This window comes from Danio rerio, chromosome 17, assembly GCF_052040795.2.
Source record: "Danio rerio strain M-AB ecotype USA chromosome 17, GRCz13ab, whole genome shotgun sequence".
In the NCBI taxonomy this organism is placed as follows: domain Eukaryota; kingdom Metazoa; phylum Chordata; class Actinopteri; order Cypriniformes; family Danionidae; genus Danio; species Danio rerio.
In genome coordinates, this window is record NC_141037.1 from 26,702,500 (window position 1) to 26,720,016 (window position 17,517).

Here is a 17,517-nt window from a genome sequence, read left to right on the forward strand (position 1 = left end):
AAAGGTAACATGTCAATCAGATTGTTTCTGTTTTTTATTAAGTGTGATTTTTACCATTTTACCATGCTGGCTATATTCAAACACTGTTGTCACAACTGTTTAAACTGTGTACACGTTATTACCATGATTTTTGCATAATAGGTCTTCTTTAATACAAATCATTCATTATTCAATGCTGAATTCACCCTTTTTAATGTGGAAGCAAAAATGTGCTGCTTTTGTGTTGTTGTCTCTTTACGTGCAAAAAAAGTTGCTGCTCTCCGCCCTCTTTCCAGATAAGGGTTATAGTTCATAGGCGCACCAAAAACACGAGTTCAGGTAATGTTGCTTATGTCTATTATTAACAGTCGCATGTGTATCTGTATATTAGATCTGTAAAACAGCATTTCTTGGACAAGGAATGGGTGTTAATTATTTACGTTTGTAATATTGTGACATACGTTCCGAGAAGCAAGCTCAGGACTACATTTGAGGGAGTTCAGTACTTCTTTGTTTCTTACTAACTAGCATAATATTAGTCTTTCAAAGTAATAAATATATTCTCTCACTCACTTATGTGAATGACCTGAACAGCTTTACTTTGTGTGAGATTTCCTTGAGCGAGAATAAAGTAGACTGAAACTTTCTGTCATACACGACACCCACCAAAAGGGTAGTGGAAACATAAGCCTGATGAAGGTGACCCGTACCAACTCGTACCATACTGTACCCTACCAGTCAGTGGATATGGGCCAGTACATTTGGCTTATTCCCTTCTTGTATGAATAACTTGTACTTAAATGTATTAATGTCTTTCTAATCTTACTTAAAATGCTAAAAAACAAAGCATAAAATCCAAGCATACCCAAAAATCACATTTATTTTTAATTGGATTCATTACCATACAGTTCAAACATCAAACAAAATAAAAGTAACCTAAGCAAATTATTTGTTGTTAATTAATATAATAATATATGGTAGCACTTTAACTGACTATAAGAAACTTTGCAAGTACATGTCAACTAACCCCAACCTAACAGTCTACTTATAATCTAATGAGATATAGCTGGCATGTAGATGCAATGTAGCTTAAATTCAACGAACCATCAAAATAAAGTGTGACCTAATATATTTATTAAGATATTAATAATAACTAATATGCAAAATTACATAACAATGCTAATGCATTAATTATAGCTGAGATGAGCTGGGTATAGAATTGAAAAAGCAGAAATGCATTATTTATATCATTAATAATATGTCTTACTGTTGTTTATTTATAAAAATTACATAAATTTTTTACATTTAGTTTAACTTTCATATTTAAATCTAGAAAGATATCAAAGCCATAATGTGATAGCACTGTCAGATGTGCCCTTATAATACTGTACATTTTTAGTTTGTTGTTGTTGTGGGGAAAAGTGCAAGGCTACCTGGCTGCGTCTCGCTCTCTCTGATGAGAAACGAGCCCTGTGTGTTGCCAGGAGCCAGTAACTGCCTCATGGCGTCATTCCTGGAGAGATTTTTATAGAACCACCTGCAACACAACGATGTCATTTTATTAGAGTTTTCACTTCATTTGAGTTACAGAAATTCAGACTTGGTGCTTTTCACTCCTCCCACGATTGGAAGAGAAACATTCACAGACTGGAACTTAACGCAGAAATGTGGTGTCAGCAGCTACTGCAGTGGTTAAACATAGCGATGCTCAGAAACGTGTGTGTTTTGTGGGAGTATTTTTTTTTCTTTACTGACTTCTTGATCATCTGTCTTCATAAGTGGGTAAGGGGTATCCTAAGTGAAACATTTTAGCCACTGAAGTGGGTGGTATTTCCCAGACGTCATTCTGATGATTTCATCTGCATAAATACATTTAATTGTGTGTATTTGTTTGGGTGTATGTGACTGTATGCGAGTGAGCATTGCATTACTTACGGTTCTGTCTCCATGCTGTTCAGTTTTGCTACAAAGTTCTTTGGTATGTAACCCCTCTGGCCGGTGAACAGAGACTCCGCCATGTACCATTCAGGATCATCACTAAGACACACATATTATATTTTAATTCAGGATAGTGCCTCTTCTTAAAACTACACAAAACATTAAAACAGATCTCTACCTAAAGTTGTGACTTTTAATTCAACCTTTATTTATTGAACCATGTAAGTCAATTAAGAACTAGTTCTCATTTCCAATGACGACCTGGCCAAGAGCAACATAAAAAGCAGACATGAAGCAGCAGGGACACAATACAATAACAATTTTACAAATGCAGATAATAACATTTAAACAAATCACGGAAAAACTAAAAACAAGGTCAGTGATCAGGTACTATTGACTGAAATTCCCAATAAGAGTTTTGTAAATGAACAGAAACCAATGAATTTGTTGATGCGATTCAAGAGAAGCCCAATTTGATAAAAATATAGTTGACAACTTCATAAAAAGGCTCTAGGTTGTGATGAATTCTTTTGTATTTTGTGACCTTTTCTTGCCAGCTTGGCTACATTTTGTTCGAAGTTACACTGCCACAACTGATTTCCTGAAAGTGATGACATTCTGTTGCTTGATACATCTCAGAACACACAGTCACATGCAAGAGATACAGCAAATGCAACACATCTCATGGCAATTCGTAACCTTTTGATTTAGTGGCCAATTTACATAACAAAATGTAAAATAGTTAAGTTTCCTTGTAAGATCAGGCTGGCAAATTCTATTTACTGCAGTCATTTATCTGAAATCCACTAAAAAGCATTTGAATTTGAGTTCTACAATGCAAATGTTGTTTAAAGCCAGATAAAATAGTTCTGTTGTTCTCTACAACTCTGAGTTGACTCATTGTACATCATTAGGATCAGTTTAAACTGATTTTTGGTGGTTTTTAGTAGGGCTGGGTCAATAAACAATATTATATCTAATCACGATAAAATTTATGTCAATAACAATAAGCTCTAGACTTTTTTACTTTATATTGATCACACAGCAGAAATTTGTAGGAATCTAAAAGTGTGTTGATATTAGAGATGTACAGAATTTTCGGCCACCCAAAATTGATCAGCCGAAAATGTTATGCCATTTAATGGAACCTCTAATTTTTGTGGCTTCATAGTTGGTTTACTCTTAAATCTGTAAGCATTAACAACTTATATCAAAATATATATTGTTATTGTTCAACATGGAAAATAATTATCGAGATCGCATTTTTGCCATATTGCCCAGTCCTAGGTTTAGTGTAGTAACATTAACAGGATGTATTCGTAGAAATGTGGGATATACCAACACAATCTCACTGCAATTCTTAACTTTTTGATTTAGTGGCTAAATTCGTATACATTTGTACGATCTAATTCATACAATTTAGTACGATTTGCTCATCCCCCAATGACGGTTGGGTTTAGGGGTGGGGTTAGATGCCATGCCTCCTTTTTTAAATGAAACAATTTCGTACGACTGAACTCGTGAATTAGCCACTAAACTGGCAAAATGTTAAGTTACTTACGTTTTCTCGTGAGATCAGGCTGGATATACACATCAGATTAATGTATTAAATACATCAAAGGAGTAATAAATATAACTACTGCAGGTTTTTGTTAAACCATAGTTTTTTTTGTATGTTTGTATTTGTAATAAATTTTATAATAAATGTCAAATAACTTTTAAACTTAGGCTACCTGATAGTGAGATTGTTACAATTCTGGTCATTGTAATCTACAAAGATCAATTCACATACCTGCTAACTTGAGCTACTTTCAGATATAAATCTCCAAAAGACAGATTTTGTAATATAATTCTTATTACATGTGAAGTATTTTGATGCAAAGTCTGAAACTTTTTCCTAAAATGAGCATTTTTCTTTGAGCATTTTATGTTTATGTTCAGTTATTTCAGCGATGAGGCAATGAAATAAATGTAATATTAACCATAAAAGTGAATTTTTTGATAAACCTTAAAAGTTTTATTTTAAAAACGAAACCCACGTGTTTGGGTTTGTTCATATTTTAAGTTTGGCTTGAGACAACCTATAATTTATACTGTTGCTTTTCGTTTGTAAGGTTTTCATTTTAAAATTATGTAGTATCATATATTATTCACCATAAAAGTGAATTTATTGGACCGACACACGGCACTTGTTGATGCAGGTTTTTGCATCTGAACTCTTAAATCTACTTGTGCAGAGCTACTAAATCAGGTGTTAATACTATATACACTCAAAAAAAAAAAAAAAGAAACATTTGTGCTGCTTGTTCAATTTACTTATTTAAAATAAGTTGAAAAACATATTTATTTTGTGTTTTTGGGAAAATCTTAATTTTTTTAATGCTCAATCTACTTAAATTTATTAAAACGATTAAGTTAACTTAATCGATTTGTGTTGGGACAACATGAAGTACTTGTGTGGAACCCAGCTATTTTTACAGCGTATGCAGGTCTACTGTCAGCCTGATGTAGCATCAATCTTACTTACCAGTCTAGGATTTTCATCTTCTCCCCTTTCTCAAACCCCAGGTCGTCACTGTGGGCTGGATCATATTTGTATATGGCCACCACCAGGTTCTCTGCAAAACATATATGATAAGAGTTTGATATGCCAAGCTTCATTTAACAGCATATCCGTGGGAAATCAGCTCACCTGGAAGAGGAGATGATGGTGGAGGTGTATACTGAGATGGATATGGAATCAGAGGATCAAAATTCTGTGTGATAAAACATAGGGAATGATGTCAAAACCCCAAACAAATATGGTGACTGTAAAGCACACACCATTTAGCTGAGGGTAGCAGTTATGAGTATTTGGTTATGGCTAGCAATTTCTCTTTATGAAATCAAAACCTCAATATATGGCTTCTTTAATCAATGTCAATAATGTCATAAACAGCGCAAAGCCACTTCCCTAAACAGGGTGGAGCTCTTCTCATTTTCTTCTTTCACAAGCAATAATGAAAGCACCACCAAAGTGAGAGTAAACATTCCACCACTCTGATTATGCCATAAACAGCATCTGTTGTTCTCCTTATTTCCTAAATGACTTTAATAAAAGCAAATCGCAAGGAAATGTGTTTTAAATTTAGCTAGATATTTCAGTACCCGATTGATTACCAACACAAAGGCTCGTTTCCTTTAAGTTGTGTAAGCTTTAGTGGGTTGACCTGTCTAAAGAAATGGCTCAGTGGTAGGAACTGACAAAATAATTTTTAATTAGTTTTTTTTTTTACTTGTCTTTAACAGAAATGTGCATCCAAATTGTATTTAGAATATTAAATGCTTAAAACACTTTTAAATTGACGTGGTGGCGCAGTGGGTAGCGCTCACCTCACAGCAAGAAGGTTGTTGGTTCAAGCCTCGGCTGAGTCAGTTCTGTGTGGAGTTTGCATGTTCTCCCCACGTTTGCGTAGGTTTCCACTGGGTGTTTTGGTTTCCCCCACAAGTCCAAACGCATGTGTATAGGTGAATTGCAAAAGCAAAATTGTCCGTAGTTTATGAGTGTAAATGAGAATGTATGGGTGTTTCCCAGTGATGGGTTACAGCTGGAAGGGCATCCACTGCGTAAAACTTGTGCTGGATAAATTGGCGGTTCATTCTGCTGTGGCGACCCCAAAGTAATAAAGGGACTAAGCGGAAAAGAAAATGAATGAATGAATGAATGAATACACTGAAACAATGCGGCATCTGTTTTTAGTATCGTGTTAAGAAACTGAGGTTGTGCTGTTTTAACACATTAGCGTGAGGTCAGTGGTCTTCCACATTTAGCTGATGGCTGAGATTATCGGTTTGCTTTAACACACATTCAAATTTATGTTATGTTTCAACCCAATTTTCTGTAAAATATTGATAATCCTTACATTTTTTTTATTTAAAATAGTAACCCACATGTTTGAGTTCATATTCTAAGTTTGGCTTGAGACAACCTAAACTTTTCAAAGGTTTTCTTCTTCACTCCTTTCTCAAACTTAAGGTCATTTAACAGTATCATAAATGGTTTTCAACTAAACTAAACAATGTTAAACATCAAGCATTTCAGACAGAGGGATTTCCTGCAATCACACACACTCTTAAGAATGCTGGGCTGTGAAAAAAATAGATTTAGGTTAGATAAAAATATAATAATAATTACCAAAATTTTACATTTTTGTTTATATTTAACCCAAACTAGCCTTAAAACCACCCAACTTTTTTCGAGCGCACATTCCATTTCGGTTTCATCTGATATTTTTTCAAAAAACGCTTTGTGTAGCACTTTGTGAGAGATCATTGTGTTTTGCCTTGTGTTATAAACCACAGACATTTGTAATGCATTTAGTTTAGAGAATGACTCCACCACTTCCTTTTGCTTGCTTCTCCTTTAAACACTTTTCTATCACTGTCACACATTACAGCCTGCCATTTCTCAACTGCCTCACAAACAGAAAACTAACACATTTTAAAAAGTTGGAAGATGATCATCTTCAGCTCAATGTGTGAATTATACAGTGTGTCCATGGATGGTCCTCTATGTTGGGTAAAGTTACTTCTAAAAGTAACCTATTACAATTTTAAGCCCAGCCAAGACGGAAAAAAACACAAAAAAAACATAACACATTACTTTCCTTAAAAAGACGTTAAGAACACGTTAATTAATAAAAAATAAAAAGTCACTGAAGATTTTAATAGATTACATTTAAAAGCAACTTTCCCCTTACAATGTTGATCCTACAGGAATTTTGAGGAGTGCAATGGTCATTGTCCTTCAATCCTATATCGTCACATCCCTAGCACAGTTGGCTAACCATTAGCTACCTTAATTAGCCTAAGTTAGCGTAAGAGTTTTTTTTTTTTTAATGTATATGTGAATTATAGAAAATAAGGAAAACACTTAGTGTGGTATGTTTTATCACGATGCTTCGAACTGACTGCTGTGAAGTGAGCGACTTCTTTGCACTAGTCATGTGTTTAGCACACTTGTGTTGGATACTCCCTTAATTGTATTTTAAATATGTATTATAAGTTGTAAATTATGATTAAGCTTCATGTTGCTTCGAGTAAATTATTTGAGTACACTGCCACAGATTTGCCTTAAGTTTGCCCTAAAGTTGCTCTAATAATTTGCTAAACCAGGATAGAATAAGGTGACATTATTCCCCTTACACCATCTAAAGAAATCTTTAACGTCTAAGAGTATTAGCAAGAGTATTAAAAGTGTAAGAGTATCAGCAGATTAGCAGTATTATGGTTGCACTGAAAGTGAATTCTGTATAGGTTTATATACACATATGGTTGTTGTTTATAAATGTACTGTATATGATCAAAATTGATGTTTTAAAATGCTAAGAAAAATAAGGAGACAATTATATGTTTTAGCGCGGTTTGTAAAAAACATACTTATTTTCTCACTTAAAAAAAACAGCATGATAGAAAATATATAGCTCTTTCAAACAGTGTCTTATTATTTAGTTGAGCTTTATAATTAGAATGATTTTTCAGTCATGTTGAGTGGAAGTTTTCTAAACCGGAAGTGGAAGCCATTATTTAAACACAGTACACACACAAACACAGATGCTCAAACACACACCTGACTGACTGGAGGCTTGGGGCAGTTACACTGGTCACACCATTCATCTGGATGGTAGGAGAATTCATCATCAGGATCAAAAGAGCCGCAGTTCCCCATGTTTACTAAGCATGAGAGAAAATGGTGCAACTATAAGAATGCTGACTGCGTTAGACATTAATCGGTGTATAAATTCAAGAGGAACTGATCTAGCACTTTCCAAACAATCCTAAATTAATGAGAAATAAATATGTTTTGATATTATTGAGTACTTTTCACAAGGCTTTTCCAAAAAGAGTCATGTAAAAATATATATTCAACTGAAAAGCTGATTAATAATAAATAAATTATATAAATATAAATAAATTATGCAATATGATAGATAAACATTAAGATAATCCTTAAGATTAAGACTTATAATCTTATAATTGGCTTAAAATGAATGATAAAACACAATACAAATGCATAAAACCTTTCCAATTATTATTTTAGACCTATTTATTATAGGATGGTGTCTCTCTCACAAAAAAAACAACATATTTAGGAATCGTGTAGTATGTAAACAATTGGAAACCCCTAATATAGGTCTGTGTGACCATTGTTTGTTGTAATATTCTGTTTTGATTTTCATTCCAGTAGCTGCATTCAATTATTTCTGTCAGATTTATCATGCTGTAACTTTCCGATTATTATTTTACACCCTTTTTTATAATAGGATAGTGTCTCTCTCGCTAATCAAAAAAAAAAAAAAAACGTTAATATTTTGGAATATTGTAGCACGTAAACAACTAAAAACCCCTACTCTAGGTCTTTGTGACCACCATTTATTGTAGTATTCTCTTTTGATTTTAATTCTAATAGCTACATAGATACAATTATTTGTGTATTTTTATCATACTGTGACCTTCCAATTATTATTTTACACCCTTTTTATAATAGGATAGTGTCTCTCTCGCTAATCAAAAAAAAAAAAAAAAAACGTTAATATTTTGGAATATTGTAGCACGTAAACAACTAAAAACCCCTACTCTAGGTCTTTGTGACCACCATTTATTGTAGTATTCTCTTTTGATTTTAATTCTAATAGCTACATAGATACAATTATTTGTGTATTTTTATCATACTGTGACCTTCCAATTATTATTTTACACCCTTTTTATAATAGGATGGTGTCTCTGTCACTGAACAAAAATGATCATATTTTGTAGCGTGTAAACAATTGAAAACCCCTAATATAGGTCTTTGTGACCACTATTTATTGTATTATTCTCTCTATTATTCTAGTATCTGCATTCAGTTGTTTCTGTAAGATTTATCATGCTGTAAATGTCCAATTATTATTTTAGACCTATTTATTATTCGATGGTGTCTCTCTCACTAAACAAAAACGATCATATTTAGGAATGTTGTAGCGTGTAAACAACTGAAAACCCCTAATCTAGGTCTTTGTGACCACTATTTATTCTAATATTCTCTTTTGGTTTTCATTCCAGTAGCTGCATTCATTTATTTGTGTAGGATTTATCATACTGTTACAAAGAGGGAATTAACGAAGCATATATTTTCTGTTTTTTGAGAATAAAAAAAGAACCACAAATATTTATTTTATATTTAACGTTTAATAAGAAAAACCGCCGGGTAGGAAAAACAGTTCAGGTCCAGATCTGTTAAAGGAGGTTAATCCTCTTCATGAGTTCTAGACAAATTGTTTCCAACTCACACGCTGAGTTTCAGAGTGTTATTTGAATGAATGAAAAGATTAGGGTTACACTAAACACGTGTGTGTGTGTGTGTGTTTTATTCTTGTTAATATTGTATTTTGTGTTACGAACATGGAACGTTCAAAAAACAATCCACATATTTTTTTAGTGTGTGTCAAGATCCAGTGTAATGCTAATGTGTACAGCACACACATGAAAACACACAAGTCCAAGCGTTTAAATTGGCCATAAGCAGACACATAATCGGAGCTAATGTGCTAAGTCAATGTGTATGTCTCAGTGGGGTTTGGACTCGTGAGAAACTGTTGTCGGGTCAGGAAAAGCTGAACCCCTGGGTCAGCAAGAACACTGTGTGCCTCTGGGACTGTTTGGGAGAACAGCCTGAATCAAAGCAGGATCTCCAAACAGAGACAAGACTTTCCACTGACCTCCTGACCCTATCGGTAACAGTGCAAATTCATCTCTGGAGATGCACGACAAGGTCAGATGCTTTTGGTTCCGATGAAATATGCAGCACAGTTAATGTTTGCATGACATGGGCTGATCTTTTTCATCACTTACTGTAAATAATCGAGTGCTTGTTTTGTCTTCCACACCGTAAAAAATCATGTGAATGTGTATTTTAACAGAAATTGTAGCTTGTGATTAAACTGGTGTTTATTTGTACTTTTGAATTGCATGTTGGCATCTTGATCTCTGCTCCATCAACTTTTGATGTTGAAAATCGCACCGTAAAGAAATGTAATTCACGGCAACAAATGTTTTGTCAGTTGAACTTATAAAATAACCTAATAATATTGCAGCTTAATTTTTTAAGTTATGCAAGATTTAAATTAATGTTTTAAGTGAATTTAATGTGTGTTGAAGTTAATTTGATTGAACTTTTTAAAATAAGGAAGCCAGTTCTTTTTTAAAGTGCGAACTCTGCGGTTTAACAAATCAACTTTCGTTGATATTATTAGAGTTTATTTGACACTCTTTTTCTGGATTGATCAATACACAAAGATCATGTAATTAATTTCCAGTGCATTTTTTTTTAGAGTTTACAATAAAAAAATAATATCATATAGGGTGTATTATTGATGGCAGATGGTTCCGTGCTCCTTCAGGCCTCGGTTTTCTCCTGTTACAGGGGATGTAATTCTGTAGTTTTGAAATGAAGGCAAACAGATCGAATGCCTCTGAAATCCCACTGACAGAATCACAGGATTTTCATGTATTGCTGTGCACTGTCTCAACATCATGCTGGCGAGCAAACAGAGGCCAAGAGGTTGAGACACGAGGGATCAACTTGACTGATTCACACCAAACAGTCAGAGCCAAGCCAGTGCTTGGTATTCATATACCGAACCATATTTTCAGTGTTCTTTTTTAAACGTTTTTTAAACTTACCCTAAAGAATATATGAGTAAAAAGTAATAACTCATTAATACATTAACATATTGTGATGGAATGATTTCGATTATAAATAAAGTGAGTCAATTAAATCAATTTGGAAAGTGGCAGCTACTATTAAAATTTTATCTATAGGGTTTTTTCTTCAGAAATTCCCTTTATCAAAAAAATCCCACCAGTGTTAATCTATCAGCACTTTTCTGTGACTGAAGAAGAAAACGTTTTCTGTTTTATTGATTTAGTGTTTAATCGCAATATCAATCTGAAAGCAGTTATAGTACTGAATGAAGGCATACTTTTAATATTGTGAAATTTACTTGACTGATCTTACAGTTGAACGGAACAACATTGAACAAATCAAAACAATTAAACAAATTAATAAAACAAATGTAACACATTTTGATCGTTAAGAAGACAGTAGCATAATAGTGCTCCAAAAATTTTACTTTGAACATTGAAGAAATTCAAATTGAAATGATTTCAAGCCGAACACACTCAGGTTGACTTTTACATCACATATACGATAGTAATATTCGACCAATATGGAAAATTGTGCATAATGTTCACACATGTTTATATATTTAAAAATAAATCGCTTTATATACACATAGCGATTTTTAGTAATTATTATCATGTCTGTTTAAGACAGTTCAACATCTTTAGATTTCATTTTTTTTTTATTGATTTATTTAATCTTTAACTATCTCAGGCTTTCATTTATAAAGTTTCAACACACACAACTAGTATTTTTTTTACAAAATATACCATCTGAGAATCCATTTTAAGTGTTCTGATATCATCCACTCATCAAAACGAAGGCAAGAAAAGTTATCTCCTAGTTAACAAAACGTACCGTATTTTTGTCGACAGAAGACACGGATATCAATGCTGGGCCACTTCAGCAGGCGTTGCCATGTCCCATAACCGTTATCTTTCTACCAAGAACACATTACACCTCAAATTACAGACAAACCATCGAGATCTTCTTCGGCGTGTTTCAAAGACATGTGCTGCCAAATTGTAAAAATGTGTACGTCACATCACAGTTTTACTTCCCACCTTAAAAGAAGCACTTGATTTACAAAGGCATCTCTCTCTCTCTCACACACACTCACGCGCACGCTTGCACCACAGCGGTGCAGAGCAAGCTGATGATAGAGCTTCCTGTCGTTGAGGTGTTTGAGCTGATATTTAACATTTTTTGCAGCAGGTGCTCGTCGCTCTGAGCAGCTGCTGTCACTGGGGTGAAGGATTCTGGGTCAGGACTCCACTTGTCACCTGGTTTTGTGGCGCCATGATGTCAAAGAATGGAAATTTTTAACGGCACTCATGGGTTTTTGGCTTGTGCTTGTGCTGAAAAGAACTACAAAACACTCCATTTGCATATTCATTTACACTTACAGATGCTTTTATCCTTGTGTTGTATTGTGAATGCACTTTTTATCAATTCTTGATTTCCTTTGAAATCACCCTCACAACATTGGTATTGTTAACGCCATGCTCTACCAATAGAGCTACAGGAAGGCTTTCATGTGTATCATGCATTGCTATTACATGTTAGATTTGATTGTTCTGCTTTTTTCAGACAAAGTCACTGTTGTGTCAGTGCAGAGCTCTCTAGCTGCATCATTTCTAAGACAGACTGACGTTTTTTAAGCAGCTACTTGGATATAATGAAGACATCTCATGCCTCTCTTCATTATCTGTCTACTTGTCGCTCTCTCTGAGCAAACCGCACACTTTTGTTGTGGCATCAGGCTGCAGATACTGCATGCAGTTGCAGGAAGTCGCAGCCCAAACATTCAAAGGAAATGAGGTACATTCTTCACTTTTCGACTGCAGGAACGCTCGTCTTAATTTAGACACTTGGGCCCGTCATTTGAGTTTATTTTTGGTTTGTGTCAGCCAACACTCTTCGGACTTCACCTCTTCATGTGGTGAGTCTGCTGATTGCAGCAGAAAAAGAGTGTTTCGCTGTGGTTTGGTGAAAAAAGGGAGAGATGTTGTAAGGTGAATATATAATCTCTATTATTCTTCTGTTGCTCAATCCTTGCAAGATGGACCACACAATAAGATCATTTTGACCACAGTACACTGTAAAAAATAAAAAGTTGAGTTAACTTAGAATATTAATGCAACCGGCTGCAAAGAAATTGTGAGTTTATTAAGCTTCAGTGGTTGAAGTTGTACTAAATAATTTTTTTAAGTTGTCTGAAAGGGCTGGTTTAAGTCAAGGATACTTTTTTAAATAATTTGGCACAACTTCAACCACTGAAGCTGGATAAATTCAAAATTTCTTGCAGCCAGTTGCTTTAAACATTTTAAGTTAACTAAACTTTTTTTTTCAGTGGTTAACGCTCAAGTGAAAAAATCTCCTCAAATATTTTTTTTTTACATTTTCATTGAACAAACAGTTCCAAACATGCAGTTAAACTCAAATTTCATTTTCATGTGTAAATTCAACTCTGAGCTCAAAAATTTGTCCACCTAACTTACAATTTTAAACTGAGTTAACAATTTTTAAGCTGTGTTTTTTAGTGTACCAAATTCTGGTGGTTGTTTTTGGTTTTGTGATAGACATGCAGCAATGGCTTGCTTTTTTTTTTTTCTTTGGGGTCTTGTGGTTGAGAAGAGGGGGGGTTGAGGGAGAGAGGATGTGGAGCGTGGCATTAACAGACATGTTCATGTTTACAGGTATTTCATCTCATATGAGAACAAATGCTCAGATGATGATGATGAGATTGTGAATTCTTGTAACAAAAATGGGTGTCTCGGGAGCCTCAGGGGCCACAAGGGGGTGCTGGGAGAAAATTTGAAAAGTTAAAAATGTTTTATGGATTTTATTGGAAGAACAAATGGTAAGGTATTTTGATGGTCCCTTTTGCATATTTTGTTGACCAAAGGTTGAATTGCAACTACATGCCAATTATTTCTCAACTGAGTATTAGTAGACTGTCTGCTTAATATCTGCTGATGCTGCCCCTTCAACTGACATTTAACTATAAGACTAAGAAACTTTGCAAATACATGTGAACCCATACTAACCCTAGCCCCAACCTAACAGTCTACTTATAGCCTTATGATTATTAGTTGGGATGTAGATGCAATGTTACTTAAATTCAACAACAAGTGTGAAAGGGACCATCAAAATAAAGTGATACCGAACAAATAATCATAGTTCTGATGTAGAGGTTTATTTCTCCTCTTTTGCAACATTCATTCATTCATTTTCCTTCAGCTTAGTCCCTTATTTATCAGGGGTCGCGTCAGCAGAATAAACCACCAGCTATTTTGGCAAATGTTTTTACCCAGCGGATGCCCTTCCAGCCACAACCCAGTACTCTGAAACACCTATAGTCTTTTGATTTCACACACTTGGTCAATTTTTAGTAAGCCCAATTCGCCTTTACCGCATGTCTTTGGACTGTGGGGGAAACCAGAGCACCCACGTGAACAGACGGAGAACATGCAAACTCCACAAATGTTGCAAGTGTTGCTGCAAAGCTGCTTTCAAACAACATTTAACATAGTATTTAAATAGTATTTTTAAATATGTTATTGAATATTAAAATGTTATCATACTCGATGTACTGTCACAGAAGGGAGACTGAGACCAGAACAGAGTGAGTAACTGTAACAGTTTATTACAGAATAGTGGTATATGGCAAACAGGAATATAAGTCTTTTATCTTGCTGAGGATGAGCAGTAAACCAGCGATGGAATGAACTGGAGACTGATGGATGACGAGGAACACTGATGATGATGGGACACACACAACCAGTAAAGAACAGAAACTAAAGATTCACTGGAGCAGACAAGATAAGTTTCTCGAATAGGAATAGACTGACTGTGAGAGTTCGTCCTTCTCGAATGCGACGAGGCCAGACACTGAGTGAGGAAGCACGCAGGTATTTATGGGCTGGAGGGATGAGCAGGATATGACGTGCATGTGCGCTGTTGATTAGTATTCGAGTGACGGGGATCTTGCTGATTGCGATGACAGTGAATAGGGTGAGTCATGTGATTGTGAGTGGGGAGAACCTGGCCTGGCTGTGACACACTTTAAATTCGAATGCATGTAAAACAAGTAAAGTACAGTATATTAATAATTAGATTAAATTTACATATTTAAACATTTAAACATTTCTATAGATTTACCATTAATTTGCAAACATTTGCGTAAATTAATTATTTGTTTTAATTTATGAACTATATAGATAACACGCCATAACATTTTCAAATAAGAATAATACTATTCATAGCCTTGTAAAAAGAGTAGTTACTGTTTTAAATGAAGTTAAATCTAATAAATCCTCTTTATATTAAGTGGCCGTAATACTATCATCTTACGCAGTACACTTATGTGCAATGCACTTTTGTACACAAGTTTTCACATCATCCATTTATTTAAAAAAATATCTATATGTAATCAGATTTAATTCATTTATGTGATTAAAATTATAATTACACTCTTATAATTATTGGATTATAATTGTACAATTACACCTACTCATACCACCTGACCTGTTCCTAACCTCACCCATATACCACTTCAATAGCACTAGAACTGTTGCGCAATACAATATGAGCACATTAAGTACATTGTATGTATTTCTTACCTACACTGTAAAAAAAATCCTGGTTACCTTAAATTTTTATGCTGTATTAAATTACCCTTATGAGTCCATTTAACTTCAATTAAGTTTAACTGACTTAAAACTGCTTGCATAACTTATGAAATTAAGTTAGAATATGATTATCTTAGTTTAATAACTTACAATGAACTAAAATATATGTCGTCATGACTTATTGTTCATATATATATATATATATATATATATATATATATATATATATATATATATATATATATATATATATATATAATTTTTTTTTTTTTTTTAGTGTAGCAGATATGACCACTTTATTTAAAGTGAGACCAAATTGTCAACTTCAACTTATACTAACATTAAACAGACTTGATGCATCAAGAAAAAAAAATGAAGTTGAAAAAACTCTGTAAACACGCTACAATTAATGTAATGTTGGAATTTCAAAATATCAAAGTTGAACAAATGTCCTCGCTTAGGCTTTGTTAGGGTAAAAAAACAACAAAAAATACTTTAGTGCTTATACACTTTAAATTTTAGTTGAATTGTGTTTTTAAAATCCTCTCAACATTGAGAAAAGCTAATGTTTACCTGACTAATAAACACAAATCCAGCCAATATTATAATCTTCTTAAAACTAGAGTTAATTCTGGGTCACAAAACCCATAAATAATAATAATAATAATAATAATAATAATAATAATAATAATAATAATAATAATAATAATAAATAAGGTTAATGATAATTAAGCTAAATGATAATAAGCTTACACTTCTTGATCTTTTAAAAAGTGAATGTTAAGGACACAGTAAGTAATAAAATAACTAATTTCTTTAAATTGGAAAATTCTTTAAAACATTTGGGATCATTTAAGTACATAAGTCACTGGTCAATTGTTTTTTTTTTGGATACTCTCATATTGCACATATTATGCCTTTAACTTAATAACTGCAGTTCAAACCCAGCATCAGAATGGGGAAGAAAGGTGACTTTGAATGTGGCATGGTTGTTGGTGCTAGACGGGATGGTCTGAGTATTTCAAAAACTGCTGATCAACTGGAATTTTCATGCACAGTAATCTCTAGGGTTTACTGAGAATGACCAGAAAAAGAGAAAATATCCAATGAGCTGCAGTTCTGTGGGCACAAATGCCTTGTTGATACTAGAGGTCAGAGGAGAATGACTGGTTCAAGCTGATAGAAAGGCAACAGTAACTCAAATAAGCACTCGTTTCACTCGAGGTATGCAGAAAATCATCTCTGAATGCACAACACATCGAACCTTGAGGCATATGGGCTACAGCAGCAGAAGACCACCAGGTGCCACTCCTGCCAGCTAAGAACAGGAAACTGAGGCTACAGTTCACATAGGCTCAACAAAATTAGACAATAGAAGAAAAGAAAAATGTTGCCTGGTCTGGGGAGTCTCGATTTCTACTGGGACATTCAGATGGTAGTGTCAGAACATGGTGTCAACAACATGAATGCATGAATCCATCCTGCCTTGTATCAACGGTTCAGGCTGGTGGTGGTGGTGTAATGGTGTAGGGGACATTTTCTTGGCACACTTTGGCCCCATTATTGTCTATTGAGCATTGTGTCAACGCCACACTCCCTGAGTATTATTACTAACCTTGTCCATCCTTTTATGACCAGTGTGTCCATCTTCAGATGGCTACTTCCAGCAGGATAACACGTCATGTCTAAAAAGCGTAAATCATCTTAGACTGGTTTCTTTAACATGACAATGAGTTCACTGTACCCAAATGGCCTCCACAACCAGGACTCAATCCAATAGAGCACCTTTGGGATGTGGTTGAACGGGAGATTCACATTATGGATGTACAGCCGACAAATCTGCATTAACTGCATGATGCTATCAAGACAATATGGACCAAAATCTCTGAGGAATATTTTCAGTAACTGTCTTTGCCACAAAGGATTAAGGCAGTTCTGAAGGTAAAAAGGGGTCCAACCTGGTACAAGTAAGGCGTACCTAATAAAGTGGCCGGTGAGTGTATATTTGAAGCCCTTGAATTTTGAAAAACCCTTATGCAAATCATGCTCCAGATACATATTCTGCTTTAAAAAAATTTAACCAAATAATTTCCAGGAAATAGCATTGATGTTTATTTATCCCATTTATGCAAACAGACTATTTATTCAATAGAACAATCCAACACTGATGAAAATGCAGAAGGAAAGTGTTTATCAGATTTGCTTTTGAGTTCTAAGTAGGTTATCATGATGGTTTGATTAAGCTCTACACGAGAGCTTGACACTTTC

The 17,517-nt window shown here is 34.3% G+C and overlaps 2 protein-coding genes across 4 annotated transcripts in view; one reads left to right on the forward strand and one right to left on the reverse strand.

Moving 5' to 3' along the window:
- The window catches only part of lck (LCK proto-oncogene, Src family tyrosine kinase), a gene marked incomplete at its 5' end in the record, with an annotated part of 37,677 nt that extends 25,934 nt beyond the window's left edge, over positions 1-11,743 (reverse strand). Inside the window, 7 exon segments of one of the 2 annotated variants that reach the window (NM_001040328.1) lie at positions 1,413-1,516; positions 1,915-2,016; positions 4,445-4,535; positions 4,610-4,673; positions 7,526-7,629; positions 11,474-11,555; positions 11,680-11,709. In NM_001040328.1, coding sequence (NP_001035418.1) covers positions 1,413-1,516; positions 1,915-2,016; positions 4,445-4,535; positions 4,610-4,673; positions 7,526-7,624 — 460 coding nt within the window. 2 annotated transcript variants of the gene reach the window in all.
- The window catches only part of zgc:154055, a 62,269-nt gene that overhangs the window by 19,044 nt on the left and 25,708 nt on the right, over positions 1-17,517 (forward strand). The window lies entirely within an intron of this gene.